The following is a 21,459-nucleotide window of genomic DNA, read 5'->3' as shown; positions in this document are numbered from 1 at the left end:
TATTATATGCACTTAGTTTGTTTATTGCAATCTGGACCGGTGGCAAGGCCGATTAACAGCTGCTGAACTCTGCTGGTTAAAAGCTCCCTTTGCAGTTGTACACAACCTTGCCAAAATCCAATTGCTCAGGCTGAAATTTGTCATTTTGATTGCTTGCCTCAAGCAGAATTATTTTGGAAGGGTTCAGCAAAGTCATTCCAGTAGTTTCCAAAAATGAGGCTTGAGCAAAATGTTAGCACATCAAGAAATTAAAAACAATTTCTGGTGGCCTTTTGTTTAACTGCTTTGAATCTTTGTCATTTTGAGCAGAAATGTAAGACTTATCATCTGGGATGTGACTTTTCTTTCTATCTGTTATAGAGGCCGATTTATCAATGTTTAGAGGGACAAGTCTTATATTTGTGTGAGTTCAGTGAAGCAGTTAATAATTTTTCTGTGAAAACTCAACATTGCTGAGCCAAATAGTAAACACTAAAGCAATTGAACCAACACTGTCTTTGAAAGGCTTAAAGAAATCATAGTTTTCCTTAATTGCTCCTACATTCAGCAATGCTTTGGCCAGGAGCTGAAGCCAAGGACAGGGTGGTGCCCTTTCTGTGCTCCCAAAACATCACCAGTGCTTAGGAAAAAATGTGCCTCCATCCTTGGAAGCTGAGGGTCCCAGAAGCTGGAGCAGGGAGGTCACAGGATGAAGTGACTAAGGAGTTCAGTAGGTCTCGTCAGGAAGCTGGAAGCACAGAGGATTAGGCAGGGTTTGATACTTTTGGGATGGGAACTGGGACTGGGAGGGAGGAATATGGACTGGGATGTGAGAACTGGAGGGGAGAGCAGGAGTTGGTTGGTGTGGGAAGGGGCTGGGATGGAATTCTGAGGTTAGGGAATGTCCTGGTGCAGTTCTGGGGAGCAGGAGTGGCCAGATGAAGACACAGCATTGTTTAGGTCTGGTGGGAGCCGTGGTGACCATCGGGGTTGGGGGAGAGCTGGGGCTGGCCCAGGAGGTGGAACAGGAGCAACCACCACATCTGAAGGCATCGGAGTTTTCTTATCGTTCATTTCCCGTCAGCTTTATGAATCCCACCCAAAAAGTCGTCAAGTTCATTCCCTTTCCTGCTGATTCAGGAACAGGACAGCAACCTCTCACCATTGCCAGTTACTCCATTAAAACTGGTGTTGGATTTAGCAGTTCCAAGCAGCTGTGCTGAGGAGCCATGTGGGTGTCCATATGTTGCATCAAAATACTTTTTTTTTTTTTTGCTTTAAATCTAGGAAACACTGTGCTCCTAAAACCATACAAATTTCAATGTCAAAAGTCAAAGTTGTCCACTCAATGATGCATGTAATTTTGCCTAATGGTATCAGTTAATTTTGTCATTTAGTAACTTTCTCATGTTCAACTTTGCGACCTGAATGTTCTTTTAAGATAGCTTTATGTGTGCAATAAACTTACAGCTGAAGCAGGAGAGAGAAACCTCTATCCCCTGGCCTCAGTTAGATTTTCATGTCAATTAGTCTATCTGGCACAGGGTTTAATAACTTTCTAATTGCAATTGCAGCACTTAGCTAAATCAATGGCTACGCCTTCTGATAAAATTGATTTTAAATAACCGTTGTTAAAAGGCACCAGGTGAAAACTTAGGTGAAAACCAAGATAAGATTAATAGGAACCCTCCTTTTCTTCTAAGACAGCTTATATTAATAAAGCTTGCTTTTTGTTTTGTTCTGCCTTAACATGTTTTTGCATTGAAAACAAAATTTGAAGTTCCAGAGGAAACTTTCTGAGCTTCCTTTGAGATGTTGCAGGATGGGAGGAGGATTAAAAGGGGTGACAGTCTCTTCTGGAGACGGAGGCAGGGAATGACAAAAGGGATTTGTTCCAGCTCTGAGGACTGGAAAGCATCAAGGCTGGAGGGCCAGTGTGGTACCTCACACACCGCTTCCCTGGCAGCTCAGAAATGCACCTCACTTCCAGCACGCACAACCTTCCTTCATGTCCTCAGTGTTCTGTGTGGGTTTGTTAAGTGCACCATCTGTCAGGATAATGAGACCATTTTCACTTCCCTGCTCCATAACCTCCTGATGTAGATAAAGGGCTCGGAATATGGACCTGCCTTCTCCTTCCACGGGGGCTTTATTGGAAAAACATGCTTGCTTTTAACCACATAAAAAAAAAAAAGTAAGGTGTGTGGGTGTGATTAATCAATATACAGGCTATAAAAAGGTGGATACTCCTCCTTGCTACACACCTGAGAATAAACCCACTGCAAGGCAGCCTTAATGATCTACACTTTAGTCAGATGCTTGTCAGATGCTTGTCAGAATACAGAACTGCACTCTTAGGGGAGAACAACCCCTCCACCCTTTATCTGAAATAGCATCGAGTTTAAAAGGGGATGTTGCTGAGTCAGTGCCTAGGACCTAGAAGGTTTGGATATTTTTTTTTTTTTTTTTTTTTTTAATATGAGGTGGGGGGAAAAAAAAAAAAAAAAAAAGCAGAAGCAGGATTTGAAGTACTGTCTAGTGGCTCTGGAGCCCGACCTTGCTCATTATCTTCGCTGCTTTGGAAAGGCTTGGAAAATTAAATTACCCTACAACCCTCAGCCCTCACTCAATAAATACAGAGGCTAAAGGCAGGGACAAGAAATCCCATAGAGCTTTGGTATTGACTTGTTAGAATTCCAGGCTTTAGCCTCCCAGTACAGTAAGTGCCTTTAGGTAATGAACAGGCTGCTCAGAAGGACACCTTGCCCTTCTGGATTCATTCCCCCCTCTTTTATAGGATCTGTTCACTGCCATTTTTTACTCCCTTATGCTAAACAGTAAATTGTCCTATGTGACAATAAGGTCTTTTCCATTATTCTGGGACAGGAAATCAGTGGAAGAGCAGAGCTGTGCTCCAGTTCTGCCTGGGAGCCAGTAGTCATGTCCACCTCAGCATCAATTTCCACAATAGGGGAGGGGAAAGAAAAAAAACATGGCAAGGATGTGTGGTAGGGCTATATTTCTTCCATTAGGGAATGATGGAGCAGTAACTTGTGTGCTTTGGCATGTGAGGAACACGTGAGTGTAATTGTCCTGTGAAATCCAAACTCTCTATTGAATGCACCATGTTGGGGAGCTGTTCCAGGAGGTGATCCCTGTGTTTTTCTGAGCTCTGCATGCAGATCCCATTCTCATGTCAGTGTTCCTGGGCTTGGCTCTGCCATGAGAATCCTGTTCTTTTCTACAAATGGCCACCCAACACACCTGACTCCCACTTATTCTTCCTGCATTCTCAGCTCTGTTTTGGCTGATTTACCCACATTCTGGGTGCAGCAAGGTTCCTTGGAGCACCTCCACCCTTCAGGATGGCAGCAGCCATCACCTGGCTCATTCTTAGCTAAGTAGCAGAGCAGAGGTTTGGTGTTTGCTGTAGCTGGTGAATTCAATTACAGTTCTCACAGAAACTGTCATTTGGCTGCTTGTTCACATGAAGCATTTGATATTGCTTGTCGTGGTGTTAGCTGTAATCCCTTATTAGAGGTATAGAAGAAGTCTTATTGATGTACACATAAAGGCACACAGTGTACACAAAAATTCACTATCTCTGAATTAAATTGAAAGGAGAGCGAGAGGAGCTGATACAGGTTTTTTTTTTTGTCTGTTCAACTATATTTCTATAAAAAGAAAAGTGTATGCACACTGTTCAGTCAGCTCCTGAGGGAGCATGAGAGGATCCAGATCAACTGCACGACTGGGCAGCTTCCCTGGCCATCTCAGCAGAGGGAACAAATGTTCATTCTGACCCTCTGTTGAAGGTGACCTGTTCTCTCCTCCTTCATCCCACGGGATCAGAGCACACGGATGGAGTTGAGTGAGAAGGTGTGCCTACCTTTATTTTATTTTCTTCCTTCCTGGAGCAAACAAGATTTCTTAGCTGCTGCAGTTTCAGCGTAGTACCTTTCATAAGGGCTAAATAATTCATTTGGTGAGAAAGAATTTCTCATGAAATAGCAGATAAGTGTGTTCATTTGAAATTCTACAGTGTGTAGTTCAGGCACCACTCAGGCTCAGGCAATGTAACTCATTTAAAGAACAATATCTACATATGAACCAGTCCCTCTGAGCTGCCTTTACAACTGATAGAGAACTAACCAGTGCAGGAAGGGGATTCAAGGATGAGATTCATGCTGTCCAAAAAATGTTGGAATTGTACCTTTGGAATCCTTGCTTTTCTTAATTGGTGTCGTTCTCAACACCTGCAAGTCTGGCTTCCTTTACAGCTGGACTTCAGGATCTCAAAGATCTTTGTCAACCTAAATGATTCTATGATTTTAAGTTAGATTAAGGATTTTTGTTTCCCGCTCTAGGAATTGGTCAGAGCTTTTCACCTAGAATGTGGTTTTGAAATATTTGGTTTAATGAGCTTCTTGCAGAACATGTAACCTGGCTTTCCAAGTGGCTCTTGGGCAAGACAGCCCAGAACACACTGGCAGTACCCTCCAGCATTTAATTCCTTCTCATCCTCTTTCAGAGCCACATTGCCACTGGATCTTAATTTATCTCCCCTGTGCTGCTGTTTCAGTGTTAATCCTACATTCTCCTGAGGAGCCCCTTCTCTCTTCCTCAGAAAGTTAAGCAAGCCAGCCTGCAGGGGAAATAAACAGAGAATGTGGCTTTTTGCGTTCAGTGGAGACACGGTAAACTCAAATTAATGATTCTGTTCGGGTAACAGCCCGAGCAAAAGAAAACAGTGGAAATTTCCTAGAACCAGCCCTCCTGCAACAGGATTTCTTTGCTTTATGGTGGAAAACTACAGCTGGGTGACTGCTTTCAGGAGTCAGAGATGTTAAAATTCTGTACCTTTCGTGAGAAAATTTCATTCTGTGGAACATTCAGTAAAACTTCTGGTCAGACTGAATCTGTGCAACACTCTGGCTGAACTTGTGGATGCTGGAGCACAAGTGACAAAGCCAAGTGATGCAGGAGCATGTAAGACCCCCTGGCAGGCCAAGGTTCGTGGTAAATCGATGTCCATCAGTGTTTCCTGGTCTTTGCTCAGGCTGAACTACCTTGGAGCTGCTCCAGAAGCCTGGATTTTATATCCATCACATCTCTGGGGCTCTCCTGAAGGGATGAGTTTGGTTTTGTGGAGGGGTGACAAACCTTCTTTTGCCAAATGCTGTCCTTAAAGAATGTCTTAGAGCAGGTTTAGTACTTCCTTGGGCATTTTTAACCTCAGAAGCTCCACTTCTACCCAATTATTGACTAACTGCCTCCACAAGCATCCCCAAACTGGCGGGTAGTGCAAGATGTTAAAAAAAACACGGTATATCTATTAAAGCTGTGGCTTTTTTTGTGGTGTGATTGCGCTAAATTAATCATCCTATCGCATCACGGAGCAATGCCCACATTTGTGCAAATAAAAGCTGCACTGTTTGGCCATTAATAAAGTTGTTTGTTTCTTGCACTCAGTCTGTGCAGTAAAGTGAGTGCTTCTTACTGATAATATTTATAAGTCTTAGAAGATACTGAAATAGAATCGTAGAATGGTTTGGATTGGAAGGGTTCTTCAAGCTCATCTCGTTCCAACCACCTCTTCCATGGGAAGGGAAATCCACTCTCCCAGGCTGCTCCAAACCCTGTCCAGCCTGGCCTTGGACACTTCCAGGGATCCAGGGGCAGCCACAGCTTCTCTGGACACCCTGTGCCAGGGCCTGCCCACCCTCACAGGGAAGAATTTCTCTGCAGTATCTGCTTTGCTTAAGGATGTGATATTGAATGGCAAAGCTCAGTTCCTGTACCTTACTCTGTGCACCTCTGAGTGTGGGATTAAGTCATTTGTAATTAAAACCTGTGATGGATTTTACAAGAGGAGAATGTTTTTTCACTGTGACTTTCCAAGTGCTCATAAAGTAGTTTTTATTAAAATTACCCTGTAAAGTTAAAATAGCCTCTCATTAGTTGCTAACAGATATGCTGGTATCCAGTGACTCCAAGAAAATGCCCTTATTTTCCACTTTGAAGATGAGCAGGGCGAAGTCTCGCTCTTCTTTGTGTGTGGAAAAAAACATCTCCTGACTCCACATCACGGTGCTTTTGATTGATTCCTCTCCTTTTCTGTGAGTGACAGGTTTTGCTTTGTAACCTGTGCCACCTTCCCCAGCTCCTGTCACTTTGGCAGGCACGGATTTGATCCCCCTTTCCTGCCACTCCTCGTGTGGCATGTTGTGATCGCTGCCACTTCTCCGAGCTTCTTCCCCAGCTGCTCTTTTATGGGGGTGGTGAGGCGAGGCAGCATCCCTGGAAAGCAAAGCCAAGGGAGACAGTGCCACACTGGAAGATAAAATCCTCTGGTTTCTGTTTTCCTGGCAAGTGCTCTCAGGTACCGTCGGTCATCCCACAATTAACAGCAAGTGCCAACTCATTTTGAAGCAAGTCCTTTGCAATCTGGAGCAGCAAAGTGTTTGGAAGTGCTGGGGGCAACATCCCTCTTAGGAAGCAAAATGGGTTTAGAGCCTTTTGTATGGTTTTGATGAGAAGTGGTGCAGCATGGCTTGAATCAAAAGGGCTAAACTCTATTTCCCTCAACACCCCAGGGGTCCCACAATCTGCCACCACAGTCCCTTGGCAGAGTCTGTCTGGAGCAATCCAGCCATGCCCGTGGCTGCCCCAACTCTCAGATATTTAGGGAAGCTGTGGATGATGCCTGAGCTGTGCCGGGGCCTTGGATAATGTGCTGGTGTCGAGGTAGCCCTGAGGAAGTTCTCCTGTTGTTATTTTAAACGTTATTGCAGAAGACACTTTTGCAAAGGTCAGAGCGCTGAGGGGTGGCGGAGGGGAAAGAATTTATTGTTGTGCATTTGTAACCACATTAGGGCTCCCAGCTCGGGCTGGGAGCGCCTGGATGCTACCATAATAGGGAAATAACTGATCATATATTAATCAAGCAGTCGAGGAGCGAGTCAGGAGGGCAGCTTGCTTCATGCACTGCTGAAATGCAGCTCCCTCCACAGCAAAGCTGGTTAAAGGCACAGTGTGTAACTGGGGAAATGAGAACTGGAAATGGCAGAGGAAATTAAAGCCGTGTCGTAACAATTCTCATTTAAAACTTGGCCGGGGCTTTGGGCATCATGGGCGGCTGCAGAACGAGACTCCCAAAACTCTGGGCTTGAATTTGTGAGGAGGATCTTGGCATCCTGACCTGGGGGAGAGGCTGAGTTAGGGCGGGGTGTGTTGTCCCTGCTGGTGGGGCATCGTTCTGCAGGGACACAGGGACCTGACAGGAGCTGAACTTGATGGTCCTTGTGGGTCCCTTCCAACTCGGGAAATTCTGTGATTCTGTGTCAGTGCCAGCACTTCATCCCCAGCACCATTTCCTTTCAACTCCCAGATGCTCCCACTGAATTTGCCAGTTTAGCACTCCTCAGACAGAGCTTTAGCTGGTAAGAGATGAGATTATAGAGCTGAAATGGCCATTTTTATTAGCTAGGTTCCCAGTTAAACTTGCACAAAGTTGGATCTCCATGTGGGAATGTGAATTAGGGCCTCTAGTTTCACTCCCAGAATGCCTCCCATGAATTATGTACTTATCTATGCATCAGTTATGAGTTTGTAAACCATTTTAAAAGGCTGGCAGTGATCCATTAATTCCTTTGAAGATGAGGAATGATTGCTTAAATAATATTAGCATTTAAGGAAAACCAGTATTTGTCTCTATATTAATTGTTGAGCAAAATCAATTCATCTGTAGTTGGCTATAGTCTGTTTGAGAATGCAATTTTTGTATACTGAATTTTATTTCTATTCCTTTCTGTTCCATTATGTTACCCCAATGTACATATTTTTGTGCTACTTCGTTTATCTTATGTCAGAAATAATATTCCTGTTCTCGAACATTATTACAACTAGGAAAAAAAAAAAGATTAATCAGACATTTCAAAAGCCTCATGCTGAAATAACATTTTTAAAATTATAGAAGAACAACCATTATTTTCTACAGGAAAACTAATTTTTCGAGTTTGAGATAGCAACACCATATTCTGAAAGTAAAGGTCAATTTAAAAAATAAAAGATTCTGGTTGCCTAATACGGTTATGTTCTTTATACCAAATTGTAATTTACAGTTGAATCAAATGATATTAATTATTTCTGGCTTGCTTTGAGTGATATTCTAGAGCCAGTTGGTGTAGTTCAGATAAAAATAGCTGTTAGATTTTGTCTTATCATTAATGATAACCTTTATTTTTTTTCACATGGAGCTTTTGAAGTCTCAGGAGACTGCTGGGCTCCAGGGGTTGCTTTTCAGTTTCAGAGATAGTTTCTTTGTGGATTTTCCCCAGCATCTTCCATCTTCAAACACCTGAGAAAAAGAACCCCTTGTGTAAAGTTGTAATTCCCCACCATCGAGTGCCTCTCTCCAGACAAACAGAACAGGGACCTTAGACTCTAGAAGGTGGCCCTGAAATGTCTGGGTTCCTTTTGGAGTGATGAAACAACAGCAGCTTTAGGGATGGAGTCCTTGTCACAAAACGAGCATCTCACCCTGCAGCACTTCTAATGAGCAGGAAGGAAAATTGTTGCTGTTCTTAATCTAATTAGAGAAAAATTCTGTGCTTATTAATGAAGAAGGTGAATGTTTGTGGCCAAGAAGGCCGATGGCCCCTGGGCTGGGTGAGGAATTGTCTGTCCAGCAGGAGCAGGGCAGGGATTGTCCCTCTGTGCTCCAGGGCTGTGTCCAGTTGTGGCTCCTGCAGGAGAGCCCTGGAGGGGCTGGAGCGTGTCCAGGGCAGGAGCTGGGGAAGGGGCTGGAGCCCCAGGAGGGGCTGAGGGAGCTGGGAAGGGGCTGAGCCTGGAGAAAAGGAGGCTCAGGGGGGAGCTGGTGGCTCTGCACAAGTCCCTGCCAGGACAGTGGTGGGGTTCTGCTGCCCCCAGCCCAGGGAGGACATGGAGCTGCTGGAGAGAGCCCAGAGGAGGCTCCAGGATGAGCAGAGGGCTGGAGCAGCTCTGCTGGGAGGAAAGGCTGCCACAGCTGGGATTGTTCAGCCTGGACAGGAGAAGCTTTGGGCTGAGCTCAGGGTGGCCTTGCAGGGCCTGAAGGACCTGGGAAGAGAGAGACAATTTACAAGTACAAGGGGGAATGACTTTAAACTGACAGTAGGTTAGATGTTAGAAGAAATTCTTTACTATGAGCTTAGTGAGGAACTGTAACAACTTGCCCAGAAATTCTATGGATGCCCCCTCATCCCTGGCAGTGCCCAAGGCCAGGTTGGACATTGGGGCTTGGAGCATCTGGGGACAGTGGAAGGTGTCCCTGCTCATGGCAGGGGTGGCACTGGATGGTCTTTAAGGTCCCTTCCAACCCAGGCCATTCCATTAATCTATAACTCCCCTAAAAAAAGGAGTTTTTTACTTCCTCAGCCTCAAGTAGATACAAAGGGGAAAGAATGGCCAACGTCAACTCTTGGATTTTAACCCTGCTGCTTGTGAGGAGTTAAGGGTGGCCTCCACACCTCTGAGCATCCATATGTTTTCTCCAACTGGCTGGTTGCTCTGTGGAGTCTGGGCAGATGAAATGACTCTTCCCATCACATAAAGATAATGCTCCACATGGATGTCAACATCCATGCGATTCCTGCCCATTTTGGTCCTCTTTAATTAGGGGCTGTTCTGCCTCATTGGACAGGCTGGTGTAATAGCTTGGGATAAAGATTGTCACAGCTTGAAAAATCTTTGGAGCAGTGGGAGGTAATGATCCTGCCTGAGGCAAAATAGCGCTTCTGGCCTGTTACAGGGCGCTGTGATTCTGTCCCACACTCCATTGAATCTTCTCTCCCAAACTCTGCAGTTTAGCCCCTGAAAAATGCAGTGTTTTTATGAGTGTATTCCATCTTCGCTCTGGTCCCGTAATTCCTGTTAGATGTGAGCAGGGGCAGAGGATGGCACCTGAGACATGAAATGCCACTTGGAAGCTTCAGCCTGTGCAGTTTTTCGTGCTGAATGGTTTTCCAGAATGTGACAAGCAATTTCTGTTTCATCTGGAATGGGAGATGGGAATTACTGAGAATAAAGGCTGAGTCCCCTTTTCCACCTCACTAACCTCTTCTCTTCCCTGAGCAGTTTTGGGCAGGACTGGTCTGTTTAGGCTGTGTTCAAATGTCACAAAAGACTGCTTTAGAGTTTTAGCCCATATGGAATAAGCAGTGTTTCCTTTTCCCAGCGTTGTCACAATTCATTTTACTTCATAGTTGAAAAGTAAATGAAAGAAATAGCTGGAGGCACATTTGTGAATAATTACATCTGCACCATATTTCTTCAGACTTCGATGGGTAGATTTATGTGTAAGATTTTATTGTTTTCCTTCAGCTTCATTATCCATCCAGTGTTTGCCATGGATCACGAGGCGCTGTGGCAGATCATGGAGACAGCATTCTAATGCTGTTTCATCTGGAAAGGGAATACATAGATCTTTTTTTCAGTTGCAACAGTGCAAGATGATGGGAAACTTGGAAAGCAGCTCATTAGTTGCTGCTTCAGGCTCTCCTGCTGGGATGAGTGCTGCCTGTGGTGAGGGAAAACCTGCACCCTATAAATTGTCTCTGATTTCAGTGAATGGTGCTGATGTGTGGGGTGCCCCTTGTCAGCAAGCAGTTGATGTTGTGCTCCAAGGAGTTTGCCCCACCACTGATCAGATTTACCTCAACTGGCACCAGATCCAATCCATATGAATGTGTGATTTTGGAAAATTCATTGGGTAACAATCTTCTGGTGTGGATCGTTCACCTCCCCTGCTGACAGTGACCAGAACCCAGCAGGGATGTGCACTGACTGTCTTGGTTTGTCAGGGTGTGTTCAGAAGAGTGGGAGTCACACAAAGTATGAAGAAATCTTTCAGGGAAAGCCTTGAAATAGCTGAGTTTAGTGGGAAGTTAGGGAGATTTATTTATTATGGTGCTAATGAAAGCAGATCCCCCCCTCAGAAAGCAGAAAATGCAGGCCAGGGCTTATCAACCATCTCTGAATCCTGTAAAATCACAAGAAACTCATGAGTTTAAGTCTGCTGGCTACAGTTTTGTTTTCCCTAGTTTTCTCATGGGGGTGGGTGTAGTCCAGGGATCCTCAGATGTCCATGTGAAAAGAATCATCATGTAATTTAGAAAGTGACAGTATCAACAAAAGACAGAGGGTTGGGAGGGAATCCTGGTCCACCTTTATTGCCACATAAAGGTGGCTTGGAAGAAGGTGGTTTGTTATCAGGATGGTTGGCCCCCACCAGAAAGAATGAAAAAATCAAATCCAGGAGTAAAGCCTGTGCCAGTGCTTACCTGTGCTCTGGTCTGCTGAGAGCAAGAATTTTCTGGGCTTTCACACCATTTCCAAGCTAATTATCCCTTCTGAAAGGAAAACCAGGAGTGGGAGACGGTGCATGAAAGAGGAGCATTTCTACAGGCTTGCTTTCAGCTCTCTGCAGAAATTTAATGATTTGAGGACTCAAATCCAACAGCCTGCACACTTGAGATATGTGAACAGCTACTGACAGGTAAAAGTTAGTGTGGCATGGATGGATATGGGGTAGGAAGGGTGCAAAAAGACTTTTAGTCTTATTATCAGCGCTGTGAGGTGATTTCTAGTCCGTGCAGGTCCTGAGCCCAGGCTGGGTTTTCATTGTAATTAATTGGATAATTCTTAATTTGCAGAATCATTGAATGGTGTGGGTTGGAAGGAAACTTAAAGATCACTTGGTTCCAGCTCCCCAGTCACAAGGGAGTTGGAACTCCTGCTCCTAACCAGTAAAACCGTGTAGTTTTCAGGGTGTGATACTTTTTAAATCACAGGACTACTTTTAGGAAAGCAGCTCAAGGTAAAAGCCAGAATTTTGTTTCCTTAGACAAAGCCCAAGCTGGCACCCCACTGAATTTCCTCTTCCAGACTGACAGTCCATCTGTTAAAGTATCTCTGTTGTGACAGGTATCAATAGAAAATGGTGTGGGGAGAACTCCCAGCAAAATCCACTCCCAAAATTTGGGAAATACCCAATCCAGCTCTTTTCAGTTTAACACAAGACTTAAACTCTTTAAGCAAATATGTCTGTGCAATTATATATATATATATACATATATATATATATATATATATATATATATTCTCTATGTATGCAAATGTGGGTGGACCATACATGTATAAAAAGTGAAATATGAGCATTATTTTTATAATGTAACAAGAACTATCAGTAAAAAAGAGCATATTGTGGGTTTTTTTGTTGACTGTTGTATTATTATAATACATTATTATTATAATATTAAGAAAATTATACAGGTATGTCTATTGCATTACATTACATAGATAGATAATGCACATGTTGTTTTATAATGTATATTATGCACATATGCATAATCATTATGTTTCCCTACCATCTGCTAATTATGAATTTCTTCATTATTCATATAAATGTCTTGGCCCTTTTGAATGCTTCTAATTTCTTAATTGCAAGTTTAAGTCATGGCTGAAAACTTCTACCATTTCTCAGTGGTGATAGGAAAATAGAAATATAGGAAGAGCTCATATGGAATTCTGGTTTTGATGTCAACAACAGTGGGCCAAAAAAAAATAAAAGGAAGCCAAACCTTAAGACGTTGCAAATTACTGTATTACAGTTGATTTTAAGGCAGTAATGAGGATACACATCAAGCAAAGTTTTAAGTGTCCTGGAAATCCTAGAGACAAATTACACTAAATACTGCATTTTCTTAAGTCTTAATGTGAGATTGCTGTGTCACTGTTGAAAGTTAAGATAGTGCTAAAACTTGGCTGTAATAGGAAATGAGCTGTACAAGCCAGATTTCATCAAGAGGTACAAACCCAATTGTGTCTATTCATCCACCCATCTGGTTTTCCCAACTGGCATTTCCAAAGGACAGTAATTAATACACTGAAAGGCTAAAATCGATGCATAAACTCCACCTTTACTGTTAGGTTGCCTTTAACCCATAAATACCAAATCAAAATCTGTTCCAATTTCTCCTTGGCTGTGTCACTTCCGACCTTCACATCCCTTTCCCCACGGAAGATAAACTATAATTGTATTTCTGTGCTTAGGGTGGTTGTATTGCTCGAATAGTTACACAAACCATGCAGATTCTCAGATTTAATGACATGATTCTGTGATTTAATGACATAAAGTTAATGGATTGATTCTCTTCCACAAAAATCTTTGTTTTGATAGCTTAGCTTTTCATCAGCCTGTATAATAAAACTTGGTGAGCTCCCAAGCTGTTCTTTTTATCCAGATTTTCTCTTCTTCCATTTGCATCTTTCTTCTTAAATGTTTTCCAAATAAAACAAAATACTAAGTGAACATTTCTCTTACATTAGCATAGCTGCATTTATTTGGTTGTTGTAATTAAAATAAAATCAATACAGAATATTGCAAAACCTTCCCTTCAAATATTTTCTCAGTTTAGAGTGGTCCATAGAAAATGGACACAAAAACTGAGTTCTGGGTAAGAATGAGATATAAAGGCAAGAAAACTCATGCTAAAATCATGGAATGGCATCCCTGTTTTCTAGTGTGCAGGACAGAGACAATGGGGGATAAGTTCCTTTTCATTTTAGTAATACATTGAAAGCGTTGCCTTTATTTGCAATAACGGTACTTGGGGATGAGCATCTTGGAGGTATCAATGTCAAGAATTAAAAGCAAAGTGATTAAAAATGGGTGAATTCCCCCTAGTAAAGCTTCCTGCAGACTCCTGGCGTGACGTTCACTTCAGGCTGGCACACAACAGTTACATAAGTGAGTTTAACAAACAAGCTGATGGTGAAGAACTCGGTGCTGTGATGAGGTTAGTGGGGTGGATGTGTGCTCCCACTAACTCAGTCCAGTCAGTTTAGGGTTATCTTTGCAACCAGGGCAGGAACTTTCCCAGGGCTGCACTTTTAATTTAATTTGTAGGTGGGTGAAAGAAAATTCAGCAGAGTCAGCTGGGTTGTCCGCGTGGAGGCCGAATGCAGCTGAAGGGAAAGCTGGGAATAAAGGAAGGCAAAGAGCCAAGGATCGAGGATGAAAGACAAGAGCAGAGCCTGGAGAGAAGGAAGCAGCGCAGTGGTGGAGAGATTGGACATAAATGATTCAAAGGGGAAGAGCTGTGTGTATTGGAAGGGATGAGGCAGGAAATGAGTGGAAAGGATGGAAATTAGCCTTAGGAAGTATTATCTCTTCCTCTCATGTTGGAGGTGTGATAAGAACAGGGTCTTAATGCCTCTAACTCTAAAATATTTTAATCTGCCTTTTTGTTTCAGAATGAACATAGAATAATTTAGGTTGGAAAAGACTTTAAGTTCTCCCTGCTGGGTGGCACAGAAGAGTCCCTCTGTTGCTCATTTTTGGGGTACTCACTGGGGGGGACTTGCCCAGATGATGCCTTGGGAAGGCTGACCTGGAACAGAGAGTGGACAGAACCAAAGAATAAAGCAGATATTTATTAAAAGGCCTTTAAGGGTACACCTTGGGCAGGACAAGAGCCTGGCCAGGGCTACACCCAAGGTGGACCCAAAATGGTCACAAAATGGATGACTGGGATGGATCACGAGGTTTCACACTTTTATAGGTTTTGGACCATTCGCATATTGGGGTTTAACTGTCCAATTCCAGCTCCAGGTTGTGAGATCCCATCCTTCTTGTTTGCTCTCTTCAGTCCACCATTGTTTGTGCTTTTGGCCTGAAACTTGTACTTGTTGTCCTTGGTCTTCAGCAGGAAAAGGATTTGTTTTGTCTACCTACTTTGTGAAGAGAGCTTACTAGCACTTAGTATGAGACTCAGAACTACACCCCTAGGCAGCACAGAGTCTGAAAAACACGAAAGCTAAAATTTAAGGCACCACAGATGAGTGGTGGATGAGTGCTGAGCACCCTTTGGATGCTGCTCCTCAGTGCCCAGCTCTCCACAGGCTGTCACAAACTCCGTCACTGGGAAAAGTTTGATGAAACTTGTCTCAGGCTTTTTTCCTGAATCTGCTCCCCACTGCCATGGCGGTGTCTCTTGATGCCTTTTCCTTGGCCTTAACATTGAGAGTCAGGGACAAAAGGCTTTTACATCAGTATTTAATAAGCATCTTTAGGAAGAAGGAGAAAGAAGCAGAATTTTCTGCCTGTGCTGTTCAGTGATTATCCCTGTCTGAAACACCTGCTGATGTTTTTGTTCTGTTTCCTTTGAGCAGATGGGCAAAAGAAGGTCCAAGAGGAGTTTGACATAGACATGGACGCGCCAGAGACAGAGCGAGCGGCCGTGGCGATACAGTCCCAGTTCAGAAAATTCCAGAAGAAAAAAGCGGGGTCCCAGTCCTAGTAGCTACCTCACAGCTCAAAACAAAGTAATCCTGAGATGATTTATCAAGAAGATCAGAAATAACACAAAGATGCATGTACAGAAATTATCAATATTTAAAACCCCATTGGCAGATAACAACCCATGAGCTTGTGTGTGACTTCCATCCCAGATGTTTCACGCCCATTATCCTCTGTAACTCACCATTTTACTTGATGTTGTAATAAAAAGTTAGGGTGAAGTAATTAAAGTGTCTGCCTTCATCTGTCTTTCCATATTAATCCAGCAAGTGCAGCGTTACAAATGAGCCCAGCCCAGATGCCTGTTTCCCTCTCCACCTAAAGCTCGGAGTCATAACGGCACCGTATGTTGCAGGGATTTTTGCTGAGGGATGAGATAGATGCATCTCAGCCCTGCTTCCCTCATTTGGAGAATTCCAGCTGCCAGTAAAATGTGAAAATAAAATGACTTTCTCGTAATAAGCTGACAGTAAAAAAAAAAAAAAAAAAAACCAAAAAAACCCCGTTACAGACAGAAGCTGGCATGAGGGGTGCAGGAAGCAGGGAGCAGTTTATTTTTGTCTTGCAAGTGTGTCAATAAAGTGGTTTGAGTGGGGAAATTGTGCCTGTTCTTCCTCTTTGCATGATAACATTCAGAGATCTTGGACTGCATTGACTGTTATGGAAAGAAATAATAAACCGGACACAAAATACCTTTGGAAGTTTGGGATTTATTTTTGTCTGTAAAAATAGAAACTGACCATCCAAACTTTATTTCTTCATGTAGTTCTTCAGCTTCTACATCATCAACAACTGTTTCTGTGCCATCTCTCTATTTCCATTTTATTTTTAGTATTTGAGGAGTAAATCATTACAGGCTGTGTCCAATTGCACTGTTCTGTATTCAGCTTTGAGCCCCTTTATCACTGTGTTAGCCCAGCTTTGGATCAGCAAAAAGCAGCTACAATGACATGCCTGAAATTGGGAAGGGAGTGGTGAGAGCCTTTCACTCCTTCAGGGGGACAGATCCAGCTGTCATTCCCAGCTCTGCCCAGGGGGATTCTTTTCTTCCTCACCCACCTTCCACGGGAGTGTTTGATCACCAGGGCAAGGGACAAATCCATCATTAGTCACCTTTTAACAGAAATCCAGAGCAGGGGGCAGGAACAGAGAGGAAAGGAGGGGGTCTCATGCCCTTCCCACAGGAGCCCATCGGGGCAGCAGTGCTGGAGTGGAGCTGTGGGATTACAAAGGAAAAGGAAAAACTTTCTGCAGGTTAAGGCACTTGTGATGCTGGGCATCATTTCAGTGCTTGTGCCAAGAGCTCTGGCCCCGTGCTGGTTACAGGGATCCCTCAGAGATGCTGAGCAGGAGAAATCCTGTGGGCAGTGAAGAAAGCAAACATGACTTGTGAGGTGCTTGAGACTGGGTGGGAAGGCACAGGGTTTCTTTGAACTCATTTTTGGAGGGGAACACCTAAATGCTGGCCAGATCCTGCCTGTGGCACCTCTGTGTGTGTCAGGTCCTGGCCCTAGGCATGACTTTCCCACTCATCACCTGCAAAGTCGGCGTCCTCCAAGCTGCAGCTCAGTGCTCTCATTATTTATTTATTTTTTAATCAGCACTGTTCCTCTGCATTTAAGAATTTCACGAATAAACCTCAAATACCAGCGCTGCTGTGCTCAAAGTGTGGTTCGTGGAGGCCCCAGTTCCCCCACTTGTCTTTCACAGCAACTGCTCACCATATAATAACAGCCTAAGCACAATAATCTAAAAATTGTAATGGCTTTGGATTGTCTTGGTGCCATTTTGTTTAGATGAACATATATTTGTAATAAAAGACTGCGTTTGTGTTCTGCATTATGTCATTTGAAACAGCATGAGCTCTATAATGGCTACTTAATTGAATAAAAACTATGGGTAAGCACTAGGCTTTTATATTTGATCTGACATTCCTTGGACTTAAATTTCCTACACAACAGGAATAATCATATGGTTGGGACACAGAAAAAATGATTGCATTATTGAAGCACAGCAACAGGGGCTGTTAGTAAATGAGTTATGGCTCTTTCAGCAGCAAGGCTTTTCTTCAATATGCAGTTCAGAGTGCATCTTACAGTCCTAATGTGGAGTGAAACATAATGAGGAAACAGTGATCTGGCATGAAATTTGGAATAATCGTGGCTGCCCGTCAGACAATTTCCTTTTTATGTAAATGTGTTTGCACACAGATTCAGTTCATGTTCCAGGAGAGCTTTCTTGCTCCTGAGTCTTGCTCTTCATTCATCCTTTGCCCGTATCCAAGGTGACAGCTGTTAATTTCTTTCCTTACCACAAACTCATGCTTTTCAAAGACCTACCTGGATTTGGCTGAGGCGAGAAAAGGAGTTGGATTCAAGCAGGATGGGTGAAGGATAGTTAGATATTCCAGGGATAATGTGGGTCTTTTAACTTCTGGACACTCACTGAGCCCTGCCTAACTGAGTAAAGCAGTAATGGAAAGAAAGATGTAAAAGAAAGAAGTAAATTTGGGGTTATCAGCACAGCCATCCCCCTAAGTTCCCATAGGTAACATGGAAGAATATTCACAGCAGTAGATTTTGCAGGAAACGAGGTTATGGCTCTCACCACTGACACCCACACCTTCCCCAGACACATCCATGCTGCTTCTGCTCCAAATTGCTGCCAGATTATCCCCAAAGAGAATAACCTACAGCTGAGTGATCAGAACAATTGCCTGAGCCTTTGAAATCCTTAGTTCACATCGTTGCCTGGACCGTAAAATAACCTGTGGAAGTAAACACAGAGGAGAACAATAGAAGGAACGAAAAGCCATCAAAAAAGCACAGGAATGCCCACAGGAGGAAAACAGCAAAGAATGTGGAGTCTATCAACTTAAAGACAGAAAAGCAAGACACAGCCAAACCTGTGGGGGAAGTGGGGAAGTAGAAATGAGTCTTGGATTAATGCCCAGAGCAGAGGCTCCTACAACTCAGAGTTTGGAGCAACCTGGCAAAATCACAGATTCATAGAATCAAGCCATGAAATGGGTTGGGTTGGAAGGGGTCTTAAAAATAATCTCTTTCTAACTTCCTCTTCCACAGGAAGGGAACATCCACTGTCCCAGGCTGCTCCAAGCCCCAATGTCCAACCTGGCCTTGGGCACTGCCAGGGATCCAGGGACAGCCACAGCTGCTCTGGGCACCCTGTGCCAGGGCCTGCCAACCCTCACAGGTAACAATTCCTGCCCAAAATCCCATCTGAACTGACCCTTTTAGTATCAACAAATTAATACCAACAAATCATCAGGACTGCAGCAGGTTCACCCATGGCTGGTGGAGGAGCTCAGATGCACAACTTCTGCATTTTTCAAACCATTGCTCCCACTGGCCTCAGCTCCACAGAAAATTAATAACATATTTTTTAAATGTTATTTAGAAAGGGCTCTAGCAGAATTCAGAGATTTCCAAAGAGCAGCTTCATTAGGAGTCTTGAGAGAGAAACGATGATATGATGTGATACAACCATGATACATCATCACCACCATGGCAGCTGTGATTCCCAACCCTGCTGCTGGTGGAGATGACAGGTGGGAAATGGTGACCCAGAGGCACCTGGATTTTCCAGAATTTTTAACAGGACTGCCTTGAGTGCCTCTTAGAGGAGCTGAGCGGTGGGAGCAAATGGTCCCACAGGAAAACAAGGAAGGTGACAATTTGTTATACAGGCTCCCCAGGGCAGTGGTCAAGGAAGGCCCCAAGGCTGCCAGAACTCAAGGAATCTTTGTACAATGCTCTCAGGCACAGGGTGAGATTTTGGGATGTCTATGCAGGGCCAGGAGTTGGACTTCAATAATCCCTGTGAGCCCCTTCCCACTCAAGATATTCCATGACTCTGTAATTATTTTCTTCAGTATTGGCTCTATACAAGTGTTCAAAGCCTGATGAGGAAAAAAGCAGAGTGTACAATCAATATGATGAAATTAATATTTAGACATCTATCTCCTGGAAGCATTTAAATGCAAATATCCATCTCGATCCGAAAACAGCAGAAATCCCTTGTATTGGTTTATGTGATCAAGACAATCTTCAGAGTGGAAGGATCCAGGAACTTCCCCTCAAAAGAGAAGCTATGCCATTTCTAATCCATTAAAGTCTAGCCACGAATGGGTTATTTAGCTTAATTCTTAAATTAAAGAAGTGCATTTTTTTTCTGGGGTTGTTTTTGATTTTTTTTTTAATCCCTAAACTCTCCCTGACAGATGGTCTCCTGCCTTTTAGTATCTCTAGTGATGGTAAGGCTAAAACCTTCCTTGGCAGCTTGTTCCATGGCTGAACTTTTCTTAAAGCTATAAAGGTTGGTTTGTACTTAAAACCTAAATCCTCCCTCCTGCCATTTAGATTAATTTGTTCCAGTCCAGCTATACCCAGTGTCCCTAATCTTATCTTGTAGGTCTCCTTTTCAACCCTTTTCGTTATTTTTTGTTATTCTCCTTTGAACTCTGCCAATTTATCTGTGTGCCTGGAATGAAATGCAGCCATCCAGATGAAATGTACCCAGTGCCAGGCACAGCAGCATAATTATCTCTATTATTTTACAAGTGACGAGCCCCTCACCACAAGTTTACACGGCTTTTGGCATTTTTTGTGACAGCATTATTCTGCTGGCTTGTAGTCAGAACATCATTTCCCAAGAATATGGAGCTGCTCCTTGATCTCTCTGGCTGGTCAGGATTTCACATTTTTCTCTCTTTTTTTTTTTTTTTTCCCTGCAAAAGACTACTCGGGCTGTAAAACATCTCTTTTTTTAATTTTACAATCCCCCTGCACCTCTGCAGTACTGGGATGACACAGAAATCTGGGTAAATGTCTTTATCTGTAGCACTTTTTCCTTCAAATAAGGCAGGAATTGTAATAGTTTCATTTTTTTTTTTTTGTGCTTTCTCATTTTCTGTTCCTAAATAATTAGAGTCAGGTGCAGAGGCTTCAATGATCTCTAAATCAACCTTTTTTGGAAACTCAGAAAAGGTTTCAATGACTTCCTATTTTATTCTGAAAAGTTAACTTGCCTTTACTGGTGATGACTAATTATTTGATAAGAAAAGTCTTCATATCCACAGCTAAAAATAGCTCTCGAAATAAGCCTGAGGACTCTTGTCCCTTCTCAATGCATTGTGATTTAATGATCTTTTCACAAAGGCCAAACTGATACCATTACTCATATTCAGTGGTAGTTTCCAGCAGGAATATTCCTGCAGAAATCTTCGGGATTAATGTGGCACAGGGAGGGGGTGTGAGCACATGATCTGTTGGCCTCATCAAGTACACAAAGTACAGTGACTTTCTGTGCTTGGTTTGCAGATCTTGGCAAAATTATATCCCTGTATTCCTTGAGCTGTTGTAATTTCTTCTTGGGAGCCAAACCTGTATTTAATAGAGTGAATTATTGGAAAAAAAATATATAACCAGCAGATGATGGTAATGATTAATAACAGAAACAATAATTACCACAGCGAGGAGAAAATTGACAGATTTCCAGAAGACTGACATCACAAGAGCAGCTGGTGACAGGACAAGCGGGAATTGGCTTCAAACTGAAAGAAAGCAGGTTTAGATTGGATATTAGGAAAAAATTGTTCCCTGTGAGGGTGGGCAGGCCTTGGCACAGGATGCCCAGAGAAGCTGTGGCTGCTCCTGGATCCCTGGAAGTGCCCAAGGCCAGGCTGGACAGGGTTTGGAGCAGTCTGGGACAGTGGGAGGTGTCCTTGCCCATGGCAGAGGGTGGAATTACATGATTTGTAAGAACCCTTCCAACCCAAACAATCTCATGACTCCATGATCTCTCCAAAACACGTTTGGTTCAGATCATACACACAAGCCACAGTGACATTTTTCTTTGTGTGGCATGGTCAGAGCTGTCACCCTGCTCCTGCTGTGACCAAACCCAGCTGCAGTGGCAGCAAATTGTCTCCCCTTGGCACCAGGGACATTTCTGGCCACATACCTGCTCTGCTGTGCCCCTGCCCAGGGCTGGCACCATCCCACTTTTCCCATCTCTGCACGGGAGAAGCATGTCTGCTCCCCACTTTAAGATCACATGGGGATATAGCAGTGCCCTTTAGGCACTCTTCTGTTTGTGTCAAATCTCTCATTATTGGGTGT

General features: G+C 43.4%; 1 protein-coding gene across 1 annotated transcript in view; it reads left to right on the top strand.

The window, feature by feature from the left end:
- PCP4 (Purkinje cell protein 4) overlaps positions 1 to 15,549 on the top strand; it is a 49,128-nt gene extending 33,579 nt beyond the window's left edge. Inside the window, exon 3 of the mRNA XM_066314156.1 lies at positions 15,193 to 15,549. Coding sequence (XP_066170253.1) covers positions 15,193 to 15,320 — 128 coding nt within the window. The 3' untranslated portion in view covers positions 15,321 to 15,549. The remainder of the gene's footprint in view (positions 1 to 15,192) is intronic.
- Positions 15,550 to 21,459: the final 5,910 nt, after the last annotated feature.

The sequence above is a fragment of the Sylvia atricapilla genome, chromosome 2, assembly GCF_009819655.1.
Source record: "Sylvia atricapilla isolate bSylAtr1 chromosome 2, bSylAtr1.pri, whole genome shotgun sequence".
NCBI lineage: Eukaryota > Metazoa > Chordata > Aves > Passeriformes > Sylviidae > Sylvia > Sylvia atricapilla.
This window is presented reverse-complemented; position numbering and strand designations above follow the sequence as displayed.